This window comes from Poecilia reticulata, chromosome 16, assembly GCF_904066995.2.
Source record: "Poecilia reticulata chromosome 16, P_reticulata-male-v2, whole genome shotgun sequence".
Classification (NCBI taxonomy): domain Eukaryota; kingdom Metazoa; phylum Chordata; class Actinopteri; order Cyprinodontiformes; family Poeciliidae; genus Poecilia; species Poecilia reticulata.
The window spans coordinates 4,890,071-4,914,358 of NC_088845.1; the positions used below are offsets into that span (position 1 = coordinate 4,890,071).

At 37.8% G+C, this 24,288-nt stretch overlaps 1 protein-coding gene across 4 annotated transcripts; it reads right to left on the minus strand.

Annotated features, from left to right (window-relative positions):
* Positions 1 to 1,259: 1,259 nt before the first annotated feature.
* lingo4b (leucine rich repeat and Ig domain containing 4b) lies at positions 1,260 to 20,094 on the minus strand. Of its 4 annotated transcripts, none has more exons than XM_008430871.3 (4): positions 4,821 to 5,804; positions 4,544 to 4,619; positions 3,639 to 3,749; positions 1,260 to 3,557 (listed from the first exon to the last, which is right to left on the minus strand). In XM_008430871.3, exon 4 carries the CDS (start codon positions 3,543 to 3,545, stop codon positions 1,731 to 1,733), a length of 1,815 nt encoding a protein of 604 aa, XP_008429093.1. In that variant the 5' UTR covers positions 3,546 to 3,557; positions 3,639 to 3,749; positions 4,544 to 4,619; positions 4,821 to 5,804; the 3' UTR covers positions 1,260 to 1,730. The 4 variants fall into 4 exon arrangements, with proteins under 4 accessions (XP_008429093.1, XP_008429094.1, XP_008429090.1 ...); XM_008430872.3 differs by having other exon boundaries at positions 4,544 to 4,623; XM_008430868.3 differs by lacking the exons at positions 4,544 to 4,619; positions 4,821 to 5,804 and adding an exon at positions 19,743 to 20,094.
* Positions 20,095 to 24,288: the final 4,194 nt, after the last annotated feature.

A 24,288-nucleotide genomic window follows, 5' to 3' on the forward strand; every position in this document is an offset into this window, starting at 1 on the left:
AACATGGGCGGCTCTACTACTTTCTCCCATATTTCGTTTTTATTTCAGAGTCAGCATTTCAGCACTTGGAGAAAAAGAGGCAGAAAATATCGGTAAATGTCCAAAGAGATTAATGGTATTTCAGTTGGAACACACGTGGTGCCAGGAGAGAACAAGCAGCAAATACAGTATTACTGTGTACACATAATCCTTCATCTTTTTAGAAAAAAAACGAAGTCACATACTTATAGGGTGGTTTTGTGGTTTAATGTTGCAAAAAGACAACATAAACATTTTGCTTTTTCAAACTTAAACATATTTGTCAGAGTGGAGTCAAATGGTGAGGATAAAGCTTCTCCGTTATGCAAGAAAAATTCTCAACAATTCCAACTCTGATTAAACTTCTTTTAGTTTCAAAACCATCTGGAAAATATATTCATAAAAATTAAAAGCACTTGACACAGACATTGAAGATTGAAATCAGCATTTAATAACAGGCTGAAAAAAAGTAATTTACAGTAATTAAACATTTTTAGTGCATGTGTGTCACATTAAAATCTTTTTTCCCGGTGTGGTTAAGCACTGTTTTTTGTATATAACATTGTGCATCAACTAAATTAAGCACACATGCACCAAGAGTGACATATTTGAACGACACTAATCCCCAAAACTAGATAAAATGATGCAATAAACAGAGGACACACGTTGCCCCTGACCTAAATAACTACAAGACAATATTATTCAGGTGAGCATTCTCTCTGTCGATGGTGAGAATGTTGCTGAGGCACATATTTCTCTGTTTTGTGTAGTTACATTATTTAAAAAAAACATTTCATGAATATAAAAAAGAGAAATGTTAGCATGCTGTGATAAATAAACAGTCCCCTAATATTGTAATAAGGTGAATTTATGTAACAAAAGGAAAGGCAGATTTAAAAAAAAAAAGAGTCTAAAATCTGAACCAGGAAGGATACATTCCCTATGTACATTATGGCTTGCTATCAGTGGTTTGACACTCCTACAGCATGATTTAACATAAGTGTTTTAAAGAAAAAAATATATAGCTGGATATTTGTTTTTTCTGAAGCCTTATAAGTAAAACAAATTCCTAAAATCACAAAAATGTTGGTTTAAAAGAAGAAATTCTTTTGTTGATCTATACACCATAGTTGGATATAAAAGCTTTACACACACACACACACGCACGCACGCACGCACACACACACACATATATATATATATATATATATATATATATATATATATATATATATATATATATATATATATATATATATATATATTGTTTTAGAATTAAAGTCAGTGTAAAATTGATAAGTCAGTTCTGGCATGTGAAGATAAGAACAATTAAACAGCTTCAGGTCTGGTTTATATTTTTAAAGCAGTAGATGTTTCAAATTTATCACAGCTTAATAAAAGAGAAGTTAAACCTATGATAATGTTAATTATTTTTTTTTTATAAAAAAATCCCCAAAAGCTGTAGTAAGCACATGCTGATTAAAAGTATGATGTGTTAAAAAAATGCAAAGCAAATGTATTTTATTTCCTCAAATGACACAGAAAAGAAGCCACTGATATAATTTTCTGCTCTAAGACTCACAGAGAGACTAGCATGATCAAAAATATACCCTAACTGCTTTCTTAAGGACCATTTCAACTCTGGTTGCTGTCTTTGAGCCATATAGTGGAAGTACTTCATTCAGAGACTGCTCTCATCACCTTATATCTCTTTAAATAAGTTTCATAGTAAACCTGCCCCCATCACCTCCATCCCCTCCTCCTCCACCAACAGAAGAGCGAGGAACAAAGTCAATAGTTGCTGTGTGCTTGATCTGACCTTTGCTCTGACTCCAGAAAAACATGAAGACGAAACAGATGGCCACAGAACTGAGGAATGACAGAAATCCCATGGTAGTGGCAATTATCAGGGTCTTGGCGTCAAAGGGATATGGCTTGGCCATTTGAGCTGAGGAGTTGGCAGCTTGGGCAGTTGAAGGTTCAACCCAACCTTCTTCTGTGAACAAGGGGATGGATCTGTTACGTGGAAGCCCCTTCACATATAAACCCACAGTCAGGCTGTCATTGCCCGCTGCATTGCCTGCCAGGCACTGGTATGTACCACTGTCCTGAACCTGAGCAAATCGCACCTCCAGAGTACCATTCTGTAAAACTCTGATTCTTCCCGAAGTAGAGATCACAGTCTTCTGGGAGGAAATCCAGGTGATAACTGGTAATGGATCCCCATCGACCTTGCAGGAAAACAGAACGGTGGTACCCTCTTCCACTCTTGCCTCCTGCGGCCTGCGGTCCAAGACACGAGCAGGGCGACAGGTGAACAGCTTTGGGAGTTCTTTTTCTGAGAACTCTCTGAATTCTCGATGTTTCACCTTATCAGGAGAAGAGCAAGTGGGCTGATGTCCATCAAAGTTCAAGCGCAGCCTGCGACGGACCACCCACAGAAGCCGACAATCACATGCAAGGGGATTCCCGTCCAACCGCAACACCTGAAGGTTCCCCACAGAATGGAAAGCACTCTCCTCCAAAGTAGTGAGCTGATTTGATGTCACATTAAGCATGCGAAAGAAGGACAGACCCCTGAAGGCTCCTCGCTCTATTTGTAGCAGACTTGACCCGGCAAGATGCAACTCCTGGAGTCTCAGTAGATCCCCCAGTAGGTTACCTTGGATGACAGTGATAGGGTTGTAGGACAAGTCTAGAAAGCGTAGGTACACTAGATGACGAAGGGCTGCATAAGGAATTGAGCTTAGGTTGCAACTACTGATGACAAGTGAGGTCAAATTAAGACCAATTAGACTGTTGGTGGCAATTGAGTCTAATGCTGGCCAGTTTGAGATCACGAGACTTCGCAAACGATGGAGTCGTCGAAAAGCATTGTTGGGTAGTGCAGAAATAGTTAGGCGTATCATGCGAAGTTGGGCCAGACTCTGGAGTTGAGACAAGGCTTCGGTGGGAACGGAGGTCAGGTTGCTCCGGTCTAAGTTGAGCTCTTGCAGATTCTGCAGACCAAAGAAAGCTCTTTGTGAGATGAAGACAAGGTCATTCTCCCCAGTTTCCAGCGTTTGCAGGTTGACCATTTCTTTGAATGTATAGTCCAGAAAAACAAGAATCTCATTCTGGCTCAAGTCCACATAGCGCAGACTCGACAAGCCAGAAAACACTCCCACTGGGAGGATCTTGAGACGGTTGTTTTTAATTCGAAGTGTCCTAAGATTCCTGAGGCCCAAAAAAGCCTCTACTTCAATCATGGAGATTACATTATCACTGAGGTCCAACTCCTGAAGTTGCAGGAGGCCAGAGAACTGACGACGTCCCACAGTTTTAATCCTATTGCGGGATAAATCCAAACGTCTGGCGTCGTTGGAAACACCCTCTGGCACAGAAGTCAAATATTTCCCAGAGCAGACAGCTTCTCTTGCCTCAGGTCGGCACGTACACCGTGAAGGGCAGCCTCCTGCAGATACACCCAGACCAAACTGTAGCAGGATGCTCCACACCCACCATCGGACAGCTGACTCCACAAACATCTTACGCCCTGCCTGAAGAGAGACAAACACAATGTCACTGCATGATCAGAGGATCCTTTATATTAAAAAAATGAGCAAAGTGTAAATACAAACCGTTTCAGACTTGCAGTGCAGATTTTCATAACCAGTTATGCAGGAACCATGGCTGATTTAGGTCCTCGGTCGGGAAGTTTTCTGGTTCAAAAGCATTTCTTCCAATGTGTCCTAGATTAAAAAATGAAGAAGAAAAACAAGCCTAAGTAAAGTGCAAAATGATTAAAGACTCAGAAACAGAATTTATACGTTTTCGTACACACAAGTTTAATCTTTCAGTGAAAAGGCTGCAAACTTTCTTAGAATAAACAGAAAACGTACAAACCCTGTCCATCTCATTAGGTCTCTAAATTAAAACTGTGACAAATAAGATAAGTTAAAAGCATGAAACAAATGCAGCCTTCTAAGCATTCTGTTTTCCCTTAAGTGCTAAATGATTCATTTTGCAGCACTCTGCTACACGAAGGGCTGAAGTACAACTACAGCAGAGCTCAAATTAAGGGTAACCAAATGTTTCACAGTCCAATTGGCAACGATTCTAACCTTCTGATCCCAAGAAAAAAGCAACTATAACTATATGATCCCAAGAAAAAAGCAATTATAACTATATGAAATAAATGACTTCTGTCTTTTGATATGACAAAAATTAAAAAATTGTGCTCATGACATATCTCTCGTTGATTATAAGTCAAACTTATTTTTGTGCACAATTATGACTTTTTTTTCTTGACTGAAAAAATTGTTCATAATAATGCCAATTCCAAGTTTACAAAGGCAACTGAGAGTGATATGATGCCCAAGATACAGAAAAGAAAATGCAGACCAAAGTTTTGATACAGTCCAAAGTGTCTACAGAATTTCATGCAAAAAGCAACAAAAAAACAAAACCAATAACAATGTAGTGTGAAAAACGCTCAAACAGTAAAGAAACACATTCATATGGAAATGTTCTTGAAGTGTCTGACCTTGTCAGCAGCATACAAATGTAATGAGAAGAAAAAATGTAAATGTGTACTTCCCTTAAAACAACCACTGGAATGTCTGGCTGAAATACAACAAAGCTTCAGGAATTGAATTGTATCAGTAAAGTGAAACAAAATCTCACAATTTAAACCATAAACATAAGCAACACTTATTGACCAATATATCCAATTATAAAGAATCAACATATAGCTTCCAAAAACACACTTCAAAGTCCCAAAATTATAAAATGAAATATTCTAGAAGCAGTTTAAATCTAACCTGGAGCAGCCGAAGCTTCTTAAACTTCAACATCAGGCATCAGTCCATTCCCAGAGTGTTGCCCCAGCTTCGCTGCAGCCTTTCCTTTTAGTGACAGCTACCAACCCTCCCAGAGCTGTGCAGGCTTTGTCTCATCGCTGTTCTCCAAGCAAACACTTCTTATACCAACTGGGAGGGAGTGCTGACTCACGAGCCAAGACTTGCACTTTTAAACTCACTGCACTTGTGGTTGAGTTATACATCAAAGTGCTGGCAAACCCAAAGGGACTTTTATACAACCCTCCCCTAAGATGGTGACAAGTAGCCATTTACAGCTGCTCCACACTGACAACAGCTTGACTTATCAGTCAATTCAGGCTCAACAATACAAATATATTTTTATTATTAGGTATGACCTTCTCTAATATGAGGAGACCCAAGTGCTGTGCAGGCCTTGATTTAAAAAAATAAAAATAAAATATCTCCTTAAAAACCAGTACTCTACTACAGCACTTAATAGATTGTCAATAACAAAGAGCAGCTCTTTAAAACCGATGGGTTTAAATGAGCTTAAAATGCCTTTCCTAACTAAGTTGTCAGAGACGGAGCCTGGCAGGTGTGTGAAATCTCAGACAGGGCCAGTTGCTGAGCCCTTTCAGCTCATCTTGGATCAGGACCACTCCTTCTCTCAGTTTTTTTACACGCGTCATAAAGCTGCAGTCCACACAAAGGTCATCACATTGAGCCACAGCAGGGACCGACCCCTTCCATCAAATCAAAAGGGGGACAGGATGGGTGAGAGAAATGCATTTGGAATTTTGTCATTTATTTCTCACCCTGCAAGGAGCAAAGTCAAGAGTTTCACATTACGGTGTTAATTATTTTAACTACTTCTTATTACACAGTCATTTGCTGTTTCCATAGCTGATCGAGATTGAAAATGGAGAGGTTGCAAAACAAGCAACCTCTCCACTAATGTCTAATAATGTGACATGAAAACATTTTTCATTTTTAGAATTTAGAAACAAATTTTCTGAAAAATTTAGAGAAATGTTTTTTTATTGCAGTTACTTAATCAAACATTAAGATAAATCTGAAGTGTTACATATATATATATATATATATATATATATATATATATATATATATATATATATATATATATATATATATATATATATATACACACACACACATCAGTGACGTGCGGTCGAATCATCATGGAAAATAATAATACAATCATTTATACCAATTCGTATTATTTTTTCTTCAAAATCGCTGGATTTTTGAAATTCCCATTAAAATGCTCAGAAGCGAAGCCGGTGAGGCAGCAGTGAGCTGAACCTCACCTGGGATTGCACAACCTCTCGCTAACTGCACTGGCTGCCATTATATGACAGCATGTTCGTCCTGTCTTTACGCCGGCAATTAACACAAAAAACATTTAATATTCGGACTGATTTTCCATATTTTAGCTTATGTATATAATGTACAGTGTTTTTTGTCTCCAACTGTGTGTGCATCATGTTTTGTGTGCGGAGGAGCGATAAGAAACGGCAGAGAACAGACTCGAGGTGAGGCAGGCAGGTCTCTTGCCTCACCGCTTGGGGCGCTCATGTTCCCAGATATTGTGACTCCACAACTGCAGAGTAAGACACAGTGAGCTAGCCATGGAGCTAGCCACACAGTAAATAAGTAAAGTACAGTGATATATTTGTTTTCTTCTCTCTTCCGACGTCAACATGAAAGCCATGTATGTCAACCAGCACCTATGTTACCTATATTAGGACAAATATAAGACTAAGAATGCTTATAAATACCAGAATATAAAAAATAAAATAAAATAAAAACTTATCTCTGGTAGAAAGGTTAAAAAAATTGTCACCACTCAGTATTTCAACAGGACATTTATCCACAACATGAGGCCAATTATCACAGAAATGTTTACGTGGACACATAATTAACCCTCTCTCATCTGAGTGCCCAGAGCTGACCCCAACAGAAAAGCTGTGGGGTCACCTGAAGAGAAGCAAACAAAGGAAAGGGCCGATTTGATGATACTCAGAGAATGTGTTGAGGCAAACAGCCAGACAGTCAAAGATTGCTTTATCTATTTGCTGCATCTTTATAAAATGTCATAGGACAAGAATCAGAGCTTGAGGTTGGTGCCAGATCTAGTGGCAGACAGGGCACCCCATATACCATGAGATTATTGGATGGAATTATTCATTTGATTTCTGACCTGAAGACTTTTGCTGCAGGTCTTCCTCTCTTCTCTCAACACATTCCCTACCTCAATGTTCGGAATATGTGTCAGTACTGCCCCAAAGTCTTAAAATAAGAATGTTATTTTATGTCCCTTTTTAAATCTCAGGTCCATTAGGGTGCTATAGAAGATACAAATCACCTTTAATTCCATGTCTGGCAGGACTTTTTACACAATAACATTAGATGTCCTTGGAATAAAAGAGGAAATCTTAATTCCTGAAGAAACACACGCAAAAACGGCTAACCACTTGATAATAAAAACTTTGTTTTACTGCAGAAGAGAATATCATGAGACCTGTCCTGAAAACCATTTTAGTTTAACTTTTTTTGTTGCTTATTTATAGGACATTCTCCAAATGACTTTTCCAATTTGTTCTCTCTGCTCTTTCATCAGACAAAACTCATCAAGCCCCTCAGCTCGGGCCAGTTATCGCATTACATCAGTCTCTGGCCATTCGCCACCAAATGTTTGGCCTGCCTTCAGGGCCAGAACGCAGACTGGGGTCTACAACATTTCTTTGTGCATCTCTTTATCTAACGATAATCTTCATCTTTGTGTAATAAGGAATAATGGTGAAATTAATTAGTGTTTCTTCTTTTTTTAAGATGAGTCATTAAGAGTTCAACATTTAGCACACTTAAAAAAATGCATTTAAAAAAGTTAAAAGAAATGAAACAGATGAAATGCTTCTGCTGCTCATTTCTCAGTGCTCATATTCTCTGCTGTGGTTCTGCCAGGAGGAAGCAAGGTGCTGCGATTCTCTGTTAAATCAGCCTGCTCTTATTGCCAGCATTATGGCCTCATTAGTTTGAGAATAAAAGACTCTCTCTGAGCATTTCTTCTTTAAGTGCTGCCTTATCTGTCATTCCCTGGTGCTCCTTGTTACTAAGTCACTTGCAGCGAAATGTGGAAAAACTGTGACAAATGTTCAAGAGTGCAATTACTGAGATGGATTCTTGAGGCAAGGGTTTCCTTTGCAACAGGTCCATTAAATAGGAACATGACCTTACTGGAGCCCCACATTCAAACCGCTTTGTTTCCTTTTGACTTGATATGCCCTGAGCATGACTCCCTGTGCCGAGCTGCTCTGTCCGGACTGAGAATGCACAGTCTGAACCCGACGGGGCTTTCTGACACTTGTCAGTGACTATTTTTAGCTCATCACAGTGAGAAAGACAAGAGCCTGTCCCAAATCCCCAATTAAAACGGCTGGAACAAAACAACAGAGCCTGGTCTTTGCACTTAGTGTGGTTTCAGAGCGTCTGTTTGAATTCTGTGTTTGTCTAAAGTTTGGATGGGGAGTGTTCGTGAGTTTTTCATTTTTCCTTTAGGGGCTCTGGCAGCTGCTACAGTGTGACAGCCCTTGGGATCTTCTAAATTCAAACTGCAAATATTGAACTGTTTGCCAGCAGAACAGCTGTTGGGTGCAAAGCAGGCAAACAAAGGTCCCGGGGGTTCTCCCTTGGATTTGTCTGGGAGGGAAAAAAACGTATAAACAACATCCAGTCATGAGTCACAATAACTGTATGCCAAACAGACAAGATATCCGAAATATACCATGCAGAACTTGTTTTACTGAAGCAAAGTTAATGTGGTTTAATGTTCACACCACTTTTTAAACTGTTTATTTAATGGTTCAATCCAACTGAGCTGCAAATTGATCACGGAAGGAAAGTCTTATTTTCCAAACTACACAACATGTTCCAAGTGAAGCATGAACGGACAGTGACTCACCATATAAGCACTGCCACATTAAGGCATCCTTACACTGAATCAATCTCAAACTAACTGAAATATCTCAAACAATCATTGTCTTTATGTGTTTTTTTAAATGTCTTTTTTTTCCCCCTTTGACAATGACTTACATACAGAAATCCCAAAAGAAGGGCTGCAGGACGTCTATGTCCACCTTTCATTTATTTATGAAAATAAAATGAGATTTTAGACAAGAGAATAATTTCTCCTGACATGAAGTTGAAATCTGGGGTACAAACTCCAAATGTCCAAGTTTTAAAGGTCTTTTTAGGCTCTGACATTTAATTTTTTTTACTAGTTGTGTAATACTGGGGCAATGAACTACAAAGTCTTTTTACAAACTGTGTTGAAGAGGAGCTAAAATTGAATGTTGGCTTCAATACCGAGTGCTGACTGACTGACTGTTACATCACTTCAGAACACCAAATTCTGATGCAAATGTTCCCCATCCATATTCTATACCCGCTTAATCCAGCTCAAGGTTGCAGGGAGTTGGTGGTAAATTCCAGCAAGCACAGAATGAGAGGGTGTGTACACCCAGGACAGGTCGGCTGTCCATCACTGGGCTAAAACTGGCATGTGTGTGACAAACAATGTTCCCCTTCGCTCACTGTGTCACCTCTCTGTGTTTCTGTCAATTTCTGCCTTCATGTTCTTTCTCTATATGTGATGTCATGTCTTTTTGTATGTAACATTTTCTCTCTCCCATTGAAGGAGCTGATGCTACTATTAACTAGAAGTATCTTATTTTTCATCTCATAGATTGTACTACTGGCTCAGATCTTATCTGTTTAGGTAAGACTCCCTTCAGGAAGGAGACATTTAGGGAGCAGCTGCTGCCTTTACCTCTGGTCACACTGGTTCTGTACTTCTGAACCAGGACGTTCAATGTTTTTTCATTTGTCTTTTCTGTCAGTTTGTGATGACTGTGTATGTTTTGCAAAACTCATTTTGCCTTAAGCATTGAGGACGAAACAGACCAGCATCCTAAATCTCCTTTGAAACCGGTTCCCTCTTCAACTGAGCCAGTTTTAATTGCTGCAATTTTGGCTTTGAATCCTTTACAGATTTCTGTTGTCACTGGCTTTGCGTTATGATCCAACAATTGACCAATGACATCACAGGTAAAAATTGGGCATCTGTTGCTGTCGTATAATCCCCTTTGTGGTGGTACAGTGCCATGTCTTTCGGTAATTCAGGTCGAAATTACGTAATATTTATGGACAATGTGAAGGTAAAGCCACTTTCAATTTCATTACTGTTTCAAACAGCTGTGACATGGGCAAAGTCCCCAAGTGTATGTGATCATTAGATTATATGAAAATTACGTAAAGTGGATGCTAATTGTCTTTTTATGGATACCGTTGTTTTTTAGGGCAAATAATGATAAAGTGACACATTATGACAGGCTTTAGAATTTGCATCATGAATGTTTAGTTAAAGTGGTTCCATTCACAGCACTTTAACTCCACACTGTGTGTTGGTTGGTTAACCACTTTGCTGTTATCCCACATTCTGACATCACGTAAAGTGCAGCGCCTGCAATATTAATAATAGCGCAAATAAATGAGGGAAGGGAATTAGTCTCAGCACAGCACCTATGTAATGTGACAAATTAGGCCATCTCAGCTGGCAGAAATGATGCACCGGATCCATCATCGTACATCAGAGAGACGTCAGGAGGTCATGCATTAAAGGCCAGCTGACTGATGGGGGACTGAGGACGCCAAACCTGAACCGGGTCGTTTGTTACACACAGATTGTAATTCAGGGCAATGCACTTATTGATCATAGCTGCACTCATCTCTTTATAAAACCTGCTTACTGCCTGGTAATATTTATTAAATCCATGACCTTCACCTTTTCACTACTACGGAGCCCTCCAGGGGACATGGGGAATTTTTTTTCTTTTGCGTTCCCTCGCAATACTTTTACGTTCCCCCCCAAAAGTTTTGCGTTCCCTCGCAATAATCTACTTATAACAATTGATACTGTAAGCCTTTCTTAGGGTGGCCGCCATACTTTCTGCTTTAATACAAGCTTATAAGGTTTTTCCATGGACTATTGAGTTATTGTCATGGGGTAATAAGTCATCTGATTGTGTCTCTGTTGGGTTTGTCTGAATGGTTTAAAGAGCTGCTTTCAGTGCCGTTCCATCTGAGCCTTAACAGACATAAACATGCAGTAAATAAATTGATTTTCAATCAGTTTTTTGCACCAAAGCGTTAATAATAATGAACACGTTTTCACTGAGGCTCTGTAAGAGCCATATGAATGAAATAAGTAATTATTGATATGACAGGAGCCACGGCTTTACACCTGGTGGTGGGCGTGTTGACTGTCATCAAGTATGAATGGGAAGGATACCGGCTGCTGGCTCTCTGTGTGTGAGGAAGCGGGTGAGCGAGGTGGTCAGTCCTCGCAAAGTTTGGAGCATGATAATAAAAATTAAATAAATTGATAATTGTGACAGAACAAAGAAGAGGTTAGGAGTTGATTGATACGCGGACAGATGAGATTCCCAGAGTTAACTCAGTGCGGCTCTCTACCATCATTAGTTTGTTGTGTTTTAGAATAATAAAACAAACACAACAGAGACACAATCAGATGACTGATTACCCCGTGATAATAACTCAATAGTACATGGAAAAACCTTATAAGCTTGTAAGTACGGTGGCCACCGTTAATAAGTCTTACAGTATTCAATTATGCTGCATGAACTGATAAGTAGATTATTGCGAGGGAACGCAAAAGTATTGCAAGGGAACACAAAAGTATTGCGAGGGAACGCAAAAGAAAAAAAATCCCCATGTCCCCTGGAGGGCTCTGTAAACTACAGAAGTTCTTGTGAGTAAAAAAAAAAACAAGATCAGGGAGCAAGTACCCAGAGATTTCCCTTTTTGTGCACATATCTGTGAGAACCAGAGCACAATGAGGCAGACATGGCTGATCAAAGTGGAAAGATTGAAATCTGTGTAACAAATGTTAATTTGGAAGTAATAACCTACAGAAAGAAGGAAACTCATTTAATTCCTTGTAAATCTGTTTTGTTGTCATGTTTCTTTACAGAAATATTCACATCTTGTGTATTTTCTAGATTATTTATTTTAATTTAGGCTTGCCATTTTTTACAAATATGCATAATTATTGTTTCCATTTTGTAAATTTCTCTCTGTAGTCTTTATTTTTATTTTTCAATTGTAATATGTTTGCCTAAGTTGAAAGTGCATGCTTCAGTTACCTAATCTTTTTTTTTCTATTCTAGATATAGATAAATAAAAGTACAGATTTTCTGTGAAACATAAGATTAAATAATTTACAGAAAATCTGCCTATTCTCATTTTTTTAACAAATATTTAAATATTTGTTTTCAAAAATGCAGCTTGGGAGGTTGAAATACTGTACATTTTTACACACTATTTGCTGGCATTAGCAAAGCAGCCAATCCAGGAGCGCCATTATTTTCCTGAATACTGATTGGCTGAACCCCAAGGAGTGTAGATAAGGAAGACCAGGGATGTCAACTTCTGCAGTGATGTAAAGAGAGTCTCCACTGTTTGTGTCAAGGTATATTTGGTATTTGAACAATTAAAAAAGGACGTTATAAATTTTTTTTTTGAGAATTTAAGTATATATATATATATATATATATATATATATATATATATATATATATATATAATATTTCTATTACAGCATTAAGTCAGTGCTATGGCATCATTTTCAAGGAAAATCAATCATATCTGTAATCTGTCTTCATTGTTGAGGTGGAGGTTTTCCTCTGTGTCTGCCGGCATGCTAATCTGACAGGACCTCTATAATCCCACCTGATTTCCACCTGAGTCAGAGCCAGGTGTAACAGCACAGACAGGAAGGGAAAAAAGGCTGGATGACAGACAGACGTGCTGAACCGACACTCCAAGAAGATACATTGTATGCTGTACATTTTTAGATTCAGACTTTTTGTCTTGAGGGAGCGTTTAGATAAATTATCACAGTAAGCAATAGGTTTGCTGGTGTTGAACGCTGCATTTGTGACACAATGGAGCTTTATGAGATAAAATCTCAAAAGCATAAACTCCAACAAGCGAAACGGACATACAGGTTTACCCTTATTTGATGACATAAGCATCAGGATTTGTGAGAACATAATTGAGGAATTTTGCTCTAACTCTGGCATTTACAGGCAGGGATGTGAGCGACAGAGGGATCAAATATGTCACATGTTTAAAATTTTGCTTCAAAAATGATGTCTGCAGTCAGTTTATTAGTTCATTAATGTCTGCACATCTGAGTTGTGACATAAAAAAACAAAAATAAACTATGACAGATAATGTCAAATCTTTTCCATTAACATAATGTGACAGCTCAACAGAAACACAAACAAATCTGTATGCACACCTTAGTCAATTCTTTCTTGAAGCATCATTTGATTCAACTTCAACTTTTATGTCTTCTTTAGTAGGAATCATCTAGAATCATCCCTCAGCTTCACCTGGTAAAATATTCACATGCTGCAAAAGATTCAAGCATTTTGGGAATTAAATAAGTTAAGTGCTGACACTAAATCAAAGGTTGTTTCACTCAATTAGTAGTTTAAAGGGACTAGAAAGAGCCACTTATTTTATTTTTCTCTGATAAATTCATATTTACAAAAATATGCCATACCATATGTGGAAAAAATGTCACATTTGACATTTTGAAAATACATTTTCGTAACAGAAACTGGCCAATTTGGAAGAACACTCGACTTTTGATAGAAGGTTTTGGCGATAGGATAAGGTGGATTTTTTGGCCATGACGAAACAGAACTGCAATGGAAACTATTTTTTTCTCATCAAATGAGTCACATTACCAAAAACCGTATGGTATTGGTGCAAACCACGAAGAAAGTGACAGGGAACTTCTGATAATGAACCATTGTTTTATTAAGTGTGCTATAGGAAAATTATTAAAACATCCAGGATGTCGACCCTTGAGGACCAACTTTGAACATCACTCGCTAATACCATTGTGTGTTAACGATTTTTTATTCTTGAATTATGAACATACATTTATAAAAATCATAACTTTCATTCTAGTAGCTTACTATTTTCTGAAAACCCTATATTACACAATGTACCTAAATGAACAGGCAAAAAAACCCACCCAACAGGCAAAAAAAATTAAAGAATTAACTTAAATTCAAAAGGAAAAGAACAAGAAGGGTGTGTAGGTAGGAGACTAAAGCTGCTGTAGGTCAATGCTACCAAACATTGAATTATTAAACTCCGTCACTGGTCATAAAGGTCTCTGGTTATAATCATAAAGGAACATTTTACGAGGTTCAACTCTGCTGATTTTCATAAGTTGTTTTTCTATTCTTAGTCTATCAGTCTTCTTGAACTATCCTGCAAAACTGAGACCTTTAACACTCTGGCCTTTATCTATTTAAATTAATCTGAGAAGAAAGAAAGATAAAACTTCCCTGAAATCAACTGAGGTATTTTAAATATGCGAGATCATTCCACTTCTGCTTACAGGAAAATAAATTAACTAAAAGATTCAACTGCTTAAGCCCGGATTTATTCTGAGAAATTGACAACATGAACAAATAAGTGGATGGGCACATTGCACAATAACTGTTGGAAGAAATCATTCAAATTATTTATTTGAGGAAAGTGCAGATTTGTTTGAGAAATCTGCTTTTCATCACATTACATTTTGCAACCAAACAGCCCCACCAACACATATTTTTGCCTGAATGGGAACCAAAGCCACACTGGGAAGAAGATAGGCCAATTTAATGGAGGGTTTAACTTTTAAAATTGTCAATGCTTACTGTTTAATAGCTCTTCCTTTTGTCAAAATGTCAAATGATAAAAGCAGAGGGATATATTAGTTCAAACAAAGACAGAAAGAAGATACAGGGATGGTGCTTTAGCAGACACTTTACAATTCACAATGTCTGCCGTCAAACGTGACACAAAAGTCTCCGATGTTGGAAGTTGGATGCATAAAAGTACCTGACCCGATTTCCTCAGCTTTTCAAATATTGCATTTGTCTGCCTCTGTGGTCTCCTCCCAATAAATTAAAAAGGAGGCCACACTTTTGTGCAGCTGATATGGAGTAACACTTATAAAACTGCAACAGTTTGAAGTAAAAGAAAGTGATGATTATAGCAAAAAAGTCAGTCCCTGACCCTTTTTTTACACATCCAGAATTGAGTGCTGCTAGAACCCAGTCCTCATTAGCTTCAAAGAAAATGTCAAAAAATGAGACTTATGCAGTGCCCCCCGCTTCCTGACAGATAATCCATACATATGAGCAAATCCAAAACGCAGGGGCAATAAAAACCTGATTTATTAAAGCAGGTTTTGGTATTTTTGGCAGTGTTAACACGTGCCACGTCCTGCTCCGAAATGAAATCAGCATTTTCATAAAGCTTGTCAACAGAAGAAAGCATAACATGGTCTAAAGGTTTCTGGTAGACGGCTGGAGTGACTTTTGATGCTACGTAATTACAGTACATTTTCAATCAGACAGCTGTAGCCAATGGATGTGTTAGTTTTAGCTTTTGGTGGTTCTTAAAGCACTGACTGCAAGCAAAGTCCACATCTTGTAAATCTCCAAATGATTAAATGCTTAGGTCTTCTAGCAAATTGTTATCTTTTTTAAGTTGGAGCTTTACTATCTTTTTTTAGTGTAGCCTTTGTCTCCCAGACTTTTTCCTACCACTGTATTTTCCAATAATTTTCTTGGTAAAAGTAATATGTGAACTACCAGTTTCTTTCACAGAGAGCTTTTGTAGATTACTATACATGTTGTTGTCAGTGACTGGAGTCATCCACCTATTTGTATCCTACTAAAAGTCCTTATTTCAAAATGTATTTTATGTAAAATTCTTAAAAACTGAATTTTAGATCCCCATGAGCTGTAAACCATAATAGCTGAAACAAAAACCTTGCAATAGTTTGCAGTATGTAAAATACATCTTGTTAACATGCAAGTTTCACTTTATGAATTAAATTACTGAAATAAATTAAATTTTTAATCATTGTGCAATGAATTGAAATGAACCTGTTCATCAGAAATGCTTTAGAAACCGTATTTCTCTCTACTAAAAATCATGAAGTTAAAAAAGAAATTGCCCACGAAAGCTTTTCTGTTATGTACAAAACAAAACAGATACATTTGTGTGGAGTAACCCAGTTTCCTTTCAAATGTGGAACAGCTTCATACTTCACACATGAGCGAATAAAGAGGAAAGAAGGGGATGTTTCTTTTAAAAGTAAAACATGATGAAAGAAACCCTCTAATGTATAGATGCTTTTTATCTACAGTCCAAAAACATCAGCCCTGGGCAAGAATTCATTTCTTATTCCTACTCCAACTGTATTCCTCCAAAAGCAGAAAACATCCCGTCCTTCTATTCATCTATGAGAGGACTTCAAATCACGATGTGGCCTAAATCTTGAACAGCAGGTTCAAAAGTGCTGTGCATTATTGATTCCTCCCTGAAAAGATGTTTTTATGTTCAAACGCTCCAAAAGCGGTTAAGACTGTGATGAAAAGACAAACAACTGCACATGGCACAGACCTCATGTGCAAATTGAGAGATTTATCCTTTGCAGCTTTAGAAAAAAAGTAAAGTGCTGAAGATAATCTCCTGGCTGTTAAGACTGAAAAAACATGGAGGCTGGATGTGAGGATGCTTGTTCTGAGCTCTGATACACCTTCCCTGGCAGAACCATCTTGACCTGACCCTGGTATTAAAGCTCTGGCAAAAAGGTCAAAGGCACAGTCAGACAATGAGTTTATCAACATATGCACGTGACTTTTTGTCGACAGATGTTTCAAGGCTTAAAGCTGTTAACGCTAGTGGTTTGAATAAAGATTAATATTTGCTAGGAGTGTTTGAGGATAGTGAGTTCCACAACTAAAAAAAAAAAGAAAAAAAGTTGTCTTTGGATTTTATCCTGTCAAATAACAGTTTGACACAGTTTTGCCAACCAGAGTCTGACAGAATTGAGGACAGCACAGGATACAGTATGGTCAGTAAAGTGAGCAGCTGCTGAGCCAAAGTCTGTGCATTTCTGAAAGTATGTTCCCTTATTTGTTCCTGCTTTCAAATTCTCCTGCTCTTCTACATCCTAAAGGTGTTCTATTAAATTGAGATCTAGTGTGAAGGACACTGGAGTAAAGTGAATGTCAACTATTTTCTGCCACACAACTTTCCCATTTTTAACCTCGATCCCGACAAAAGGTTATGCATGAAAATGCATGTTGGTTGTTAACACCAACAACTAAAGTCATTTAAACTGCCCATCTTCTCTATTCTGATCTGATGCTCAGTTTGTATTTTAGCAAAATATCTTCAGCACATCTGGATGTCAAAATACATTGAGAGCGATTTGCTAGACTTAACCAGCAAAAAACCCCACAAATGATTGGATTATGGTCATCCATCCATTTTCTAACACCCTTGTCCCTTAGTGGGGTCAGGAGGTGCTGGTGCCTATTTCTAGCTAACGTTCCAGGCGAGAGGCGGGGTCACCCTGGACAGGTCGCCAGTCTGTCGCAGGGCAACACAGAGACACACAGGACAAACAACCATGCACACACACACTCACACCTAGGGACAAGTTAGACAGACCAATTAACCTGACAGTCATGTTTTTTGGACTGTGGGAGGAAGCCGGAGTACCCGGAGAAAACCCACAATGCACAGGGAGAACATGCAAAATCCATGCAGAAAGACCGGGGCCGGGAATTGAACCCAGAACCTTCTTGCTGCAAGGCAAGAGCTCTACCAACTGTGCCACAGTTCAGCACAGATTATGGTCAATGAATCATTAACAACACATGATTGCCCAAGTGCTAAAATTAGGATTGACACAGCCAATCATAATCCATGTTTTTCTCTTAGAAATGTTACGTTTTATTTGATGGTAAATTGCAAGAGAAAAACAATACTTTGATTTTTGAGGATTATTTTTTGGAACTCTTCCAGGATTTTTTAAAGTTATATACCTTGGCTGTTTTGATTTTTGGGTTTTGATCATTTGGTAGTGATTTACTTATGATTTTTAGGTTTTGCCATGTACAGTTAATTTCCCTGTGTTCATTATTATTACTAAGGTATTGCCATGTAGGTTTATTCCTCCGATTAGTTTCAATGTTTCCACGTGTTCTGTTCCTTGTGCAATTGAATTTACTTTTCTTGATTATTGGTAAGCCTTTTCCATTTTAGTTTCTTTGAGTCCTAGTTCAGCTTCATCTGTACTCATCAGTCTCCTCCCTCAGTTCCCTGCTTTCTCTCTGCCACAGCTGGACCATATTTCATCTGGTTCTTTTGTCACTTTCCATCCTTGCCTCAGTATTAAAGCTTTTGATTTGTCACCATTCAATGCTGAATTCTTCTGTTTTGTTACTTTGACAGATTTTTTTCTTCTGTTCCTTATTCCATGCTCCATATTGTTAATAAAAAAACTGTCAGATTCTACACCCTGCCAAGCATGAACTAAAAATGACCCATCTGAGTAAAAATATAAAGTTCATTCAAAGTAAATTTAGCCTGCAAAGTCTGAAAATATTTAACTACATGAAACTCTTAAGACTATCAAACGATGAAGGTCAATGAGCCCATAAACTGACCCATTAAAGGCAAATACACCCAGAATCACCTGAAGGCGAGAAAGCTATTGAGCTTTCTCTCCTGAAGCTGAAGTCAGTTGCAGTCTAAATTTCCCTCTGAATATAATAGTTCAGGTAAATCATTCGCTAAGGAGAATGACATACTTCCTGTGCATAAAATGGCCTCTGATTAAATTGCCCATTTGGCTGAATCCCAGGCGTAAATCCTTGGTTTTCCCTTGATGGTGATCTGCTTCTCCTGAGCTTCAACTGATGTGATGTGTGTCCTGATTATGATGGACAGAGAGGACTAACAGTTTGCTTCTGCTCAAAGTTCAGCTCTGCAACTTTTTTTTTTTTGTAAAAAGTTTAAACCTCGCTCACGGGGCAAGTGACAATCTAACAAGCTGTACCAAGTCTGGTAGTGCAGCAGTTTTCTCTGACGAAAAAAGGTTTGAATGGATTTATAAAGGACTTTGACGTAAAGACCCACAAGTTAACGCTGTCCCATGAGGAAATGAGGCTGCAGTTGTTGCCGTCTGTAATCCTGCTCAAAGGCAGTTAAAACACAGTCTGCTGCAGCCCTTTTTAGGTTTATGGAACAAACTATGGAGAGGATTACTGCTCAGAGGCACTCCACAAAAAAACAGCAATAGATCTGTACAAGCAGGCAACTCATGATAAAATAATATTAAAGCCCTTTTATACACGTGTAAAGATCATTTTTAAAAGAAGAAAATTGTGAGTAAAGATGAATTTAGCATCTTCCTGGAAATCCATTCTATCACTATAACATAAATCATGAACATGATATAATAGTTTCTTGCTGCATTGACTGAACTGGGCTTTCTTAAAAATTATGAAAGGTGATCAATTTTCCTGAATACCAAAATGAATAGACACCATTACACTCCAAAAAACAGTCAGGCAAATATGCAGTAAAAAATATTCACTGTTAGACTTCGCTTTTCTTGATCTTATTGTTTCCTTCAATCGTCTATACTACATTTCAGATGTACAGAAAAGTAGGCTTTGGATGTCATGTGAAAATGTTTAAATTGTTTTGTACTATTTGTAAGAAGTTAAAGTAAAAGTTAATATTTCCACCAAATTTATTGTATTCAGTACAAGATTTTTTTAATGCTATCAGATTACAATACCATTAAAATTCATCTGTACATTTGTTATTATTGAAAAAGTATCGGAATGTAAGATGATGTTTCCAAGTTAAGAGCAAACCAAAGTGATGGAAAAATGCGTTAAATTTCTGCTGAAAAGCAATTATTTCATGAATGAAACTCACCAGCGGATGTTTTCAGGGAAGGAATCATCGCAAATCCTTCATGGCTTTAACGCTCACATGCTCATCCCAGTTCAGGACAGTTTTCCTCTCCCTCCTCTTCCTCCTCTTCCTCCTTTTCTCCACGTTCAACAAGACTTTCCCAACATCTGTCGCACCACAGCGGCGGCAGTTCTCTCCGCCCTCCTTATTTCATTAAATCCTTTTCCGTCTGTAGAATACCGTGGGGAGTTCTCGGATAATTATGGCACTAAAATAATTTAGGTCGGCTCTGTCTGCCTTGTTGTGTGATGAGGTGGAGAAGCGGCTTCACTCTGACGCGCTGCTGCTGCTGCTGCTGCTCCGCATGTCTCCACTCAGCTGCCAGTCTGGTACAATAACAAAAGTCCCGCAGATTTAAAGGATGGATAAGCGTCGTGTGTCTGGCTGTAATGCTTTAAATCCCGAAGAATACCTTCAAAAACAACACCAAATATCAAATTTGCAATATTGAATTTTAATGCATTAATCTTTAGAATAAAAACAACATACTCTAAATGTGCAGCAACATTCAAAAAATAAAATTCTGGGTTAAAACACCATTTGGTTTATTTTGTTAACCCAGTCCTCAACTGAAAAAGGGTCCAACCTTGTATAGTTTAATACAAAAGGGTTGGGTTCTGGATTTGATCCAGAATTAAGGTTTCAACACAAAAGAAGGGTTGAAGTTAACTGACCAACCTGAAATCTACAGTTGGATTTAGGAGGATAGGACAGTGAGTTAGAACAAGTTTTAGTGCCCTATCCACACAATTTTCTTTTTCACATGCAAATTACAAATCAATTCAAATCAATTCTTGATTTAATGCCAAGTCATAAGAAATTCACTCTCAAGTAACATAGAAACAACCCATAGATGTGACATTTTTTCCCCTGTGTTTAACCCTCAGCAGATTGTGTTTTTTAACAAAATAACACAATCAGACTGAAAAGTGTGTTTCCTTCTAGCAGACAAAGAGTGTAGAATCATTACTTTTATGACAAATTGAACCTTTCATTACACATTACATGTTATAGTTTTAGTTCAGCCTTGTGAGGAAATGGTGAAGGATGAGAAAAGAACTGCCTTAAGATTACACAGAGATCACAACACACCGATATTTGGGATCAGCGATAGTTCTTTAGTTTTTAAAACTAAAAAGAATTAATTACATTTATTTCAGGCATACGTCATTACAAATCATACTTGTACAGACTAGCAGACTTCTTTGTTTTAACAATTCAACAAATTGAATTGTCTATGGCAAGTAATAATAAACTGCACCACAATACATTTGCATCCAAAGTGTGATTGATGCAGACCCAGTGCAGGCAAGACATCAGGAGCAACATAGTGAGTTTGAAGAATTTGATGGTGATTAAACGTACAGGCAGATACAAGAACAAAATGTAAGAAAACAGACGAGGACAATGAAATCAAGGAGGTTATACCACACACCAGGTGAACATAATCTGGGAATGCTAATCATTTTATAGGGATAGGTTTGAGAAAGGATGGTGACAACACAGAAACACAAAGGGCAAAACACAAAAGGACCCACAAAATAATGGATAAAAAGCCAACAGTAATATGACCTAAATACAATTCTTTTGAACTTGTATATTCCTTTTACAATTTTCATATCACATAGGCTAAATGAAGTGACTTTGCTTTAGTAACATATTGAAAAGTCAGGAGTGTAAAGAAGCTGTATAGAACCAAGGTTTTTACCCACTGCAGTTAAATTGTTTTCTCAGACCATAAGCAGATTTTCAGGATGCTTGGACTTTTCCATTTGGTTCCCAGTAGGTGATGGTGGTCCGAGGCTAAACCTCACTTTTCATTTTAATTAATCCCTGTTGCTTCTGGTTCACTGCGTTCAGAAAGACAGCCATGCACATCTTCATTTCCGCCGCTCAAGGGGTTTAGATCGGCTGGCAGGAGCCTCCACAATATGGCTTTGGAGGAGGAAAGCTGCTTAGTAAAACAAAAGTCACCATAAAGATCTGTGAGGCTGGTCAAAGAGGCTGCAGACGTAGTGCACAAAACAATCAGGCATCACTTAGAAGCACAATTAATATTAATATTAAATATAATAATTCAATGGAAACAGCCTGAGAAACCCATCATCAATGAGTGCATGCAGAAGTGACAGTCTTGCCCAAAGGTACTCTGATGGTTGTCATGTGAAAATACATCAATGTATCACTTTTACCCAAGGGTTTAATTATATCAAAAGCTGAGATGAATTTGTTTTGTCTGAGATCAGCATCCGGAAGTGAAGCTAATTAGGAAAGAGACATCATGAAACTTTAACTTTGGTTACCAGAATTAGCTCCTACTCAAAATCCCAGAGCTAACAGCAGCGCTGATGAAGAAAAAAAGATGGTTAGTTACTTCTGCACCGCCTTCAGAACTCTGTGATATTTTTAAGATCGCATCAGCTGTGCACTGCTTATTGCCTGGCATGAAATAAACCCTTTGTGTTCCCCTTCCCAGATGGTTTGATTTCCTTTTCATTTATTGTGGGTAGCTTTTGTGCTATTGAAGAGATGTGAGCAGATGATCAACACTGAAGAGTTTTCTGATGTTAATTTTTGTTTGTGAACACACAGAAAAAGAAAAAAGAAACTGGATTGGTTAATAATTTTCTCCTGTAGTTAATGTCTGCTCTCTTCTTATTTGTCGTGAAAATCAGAAAATAACTTTAAAAATGCTTCGATAAGTTGAGTGAAAGTAAAGTTTGCAGGAGCAGAAAATATTTCTAAGAAATCCAGCTGCATAGTTTAAGTCGAGCATTTAGGTTGTAGTAACTGCTGTTAAAAGCCACAGCTTAAAATAAATGACTCCATAAACTCTGAAATAATTGGTTATCAGTCTTCTGTTGGCTGATACTGCTTCTTGTTCTGCAATAATGAAGATGATGGCTTTGTTTGTTTACCGTTGCAAAAAACAGTGAACAGTTAATATTATGCCTGTAATTGTTGACAATTTTTACATTTCAGTTCCTATTAGGATATTTGCTGTCTATTAGTCTATTTAGTTTTTGAGTGTCCACATTCCACCCTGCATCAAGAGCCACTGGAGAATACAACATGAAAATTGTACTAAGCACAACTTCCTTCTTCATAAAAAGTAAACAAATGGAGTGGCCTCAGATTTTAGCGGTTGTAGGATTTCTCTTTTATCTATGGCAAAAGATCATGAGCCATTTATTTCGGTAGCTTCTTATGTTATTTACTTTGAAATATCTCCAATTGTCCCAAAATGTGACAATTTTGGGTATTACTCTTTTTGTTTGGCACCAAATAGAGTAATACCACAAGAAAACATGTTTCTTTTTTCTTTTAGTTATTTTTTTAATGCTCTACCATTGGTGTTTGAGTGAAAATGCGAAGTTGGTACTTTCGTCCCACACTAAAGTATACTGCAGATGTTGCAGGAATTAAATAACCTGGGCTCTGTTAAGTATTGACTACATAGCTACAACCATTTCTGTGCAGTGAACCTCTCTTTCTTTGCTCCCTTTAAAGCCATTTCTGAAACCAAGCACAGTCAGACCATTTAGCTTTTAAGTACATGCTGAGATCCCAGCTGTTGCTTGCTCTAATGAGAATCCAGGGTTACACTGGTGGTGCTGATGGCTTGTATTATCGGCACTGCGTTAAAGAGTGTGCTGCTACAAGCCTTAAGCTCATTTCATGAGCTCATTTTGCACATCAGCAATTTCTCTCCAAACCTCAATTCAAATCTTTTATCAATTACAAGAAAGAGGCACAGAGCATGGCAGCACTTTAAAATCTAACGCTGCTGCTAATCTCCAAAGAGCAAATGTGGAGACCCATCAGCATGTGACGGATAAACCACTGAAAAAATTATGAATGTGTGCTCCCAGCTTGTGTTTATGAAAAGGGCTTTCATCTCACTGTGTGTGTGTGTGTGTGTGTATGATGCTGGGAGTTTCTGTGGCTGCTTAAAAATAAATACTAATCCCTTAAACATTATAGCACATGTGTGCATCAACAGATATCGCAGATGCCCAGCAACCAGGCCATGTAAAGAGATTAGACAACAGGAATCATGAATGACTTGGTTTTGCATCCAGTTTCAGATCAGACTGGGTCCGTTGATAATTCTGCTAAGATCATGCAACAAACATTCAGAGGGTCTGCAGTCAGGGCTCTGCACATGCAGACTTATTATGACCAGATGTCACAGCTGGATTTAATGCTGAAGTCATTAATTAATACTTTGAGTAAGTCATTATATATTTATTGAGATTGGTATGAATCTAAAAGAAATATAATAAATTAATCTTTTGTTGTAGTTGCGTAATCTCACTCTAAAAGTGTAGACTATTCCAACCTATAAGAGATTTAACTAACTCAGTCAAATCTCCTGAGTTTTGCTTTGAAGTTAGTCTGATAAAGGTGTGTATTGAAGAAGCTCTGTACTGTCACAGCTCATTGTAATTTATGTTTAGGGTCTTTGAAGGATCTTCAAATAATGAACGAAGGATTAAGAATCCAA

What these genes read in the sequence shown, in the direction of transcription:
- lingo4b (XM_008430868.3), bottom strand. Translation starts at nt 3,545, where the DNA reads ATGTTTGTGGAGTCAGCTGTCCGATGGTGGGTGTGGAGCATCCTGCTA.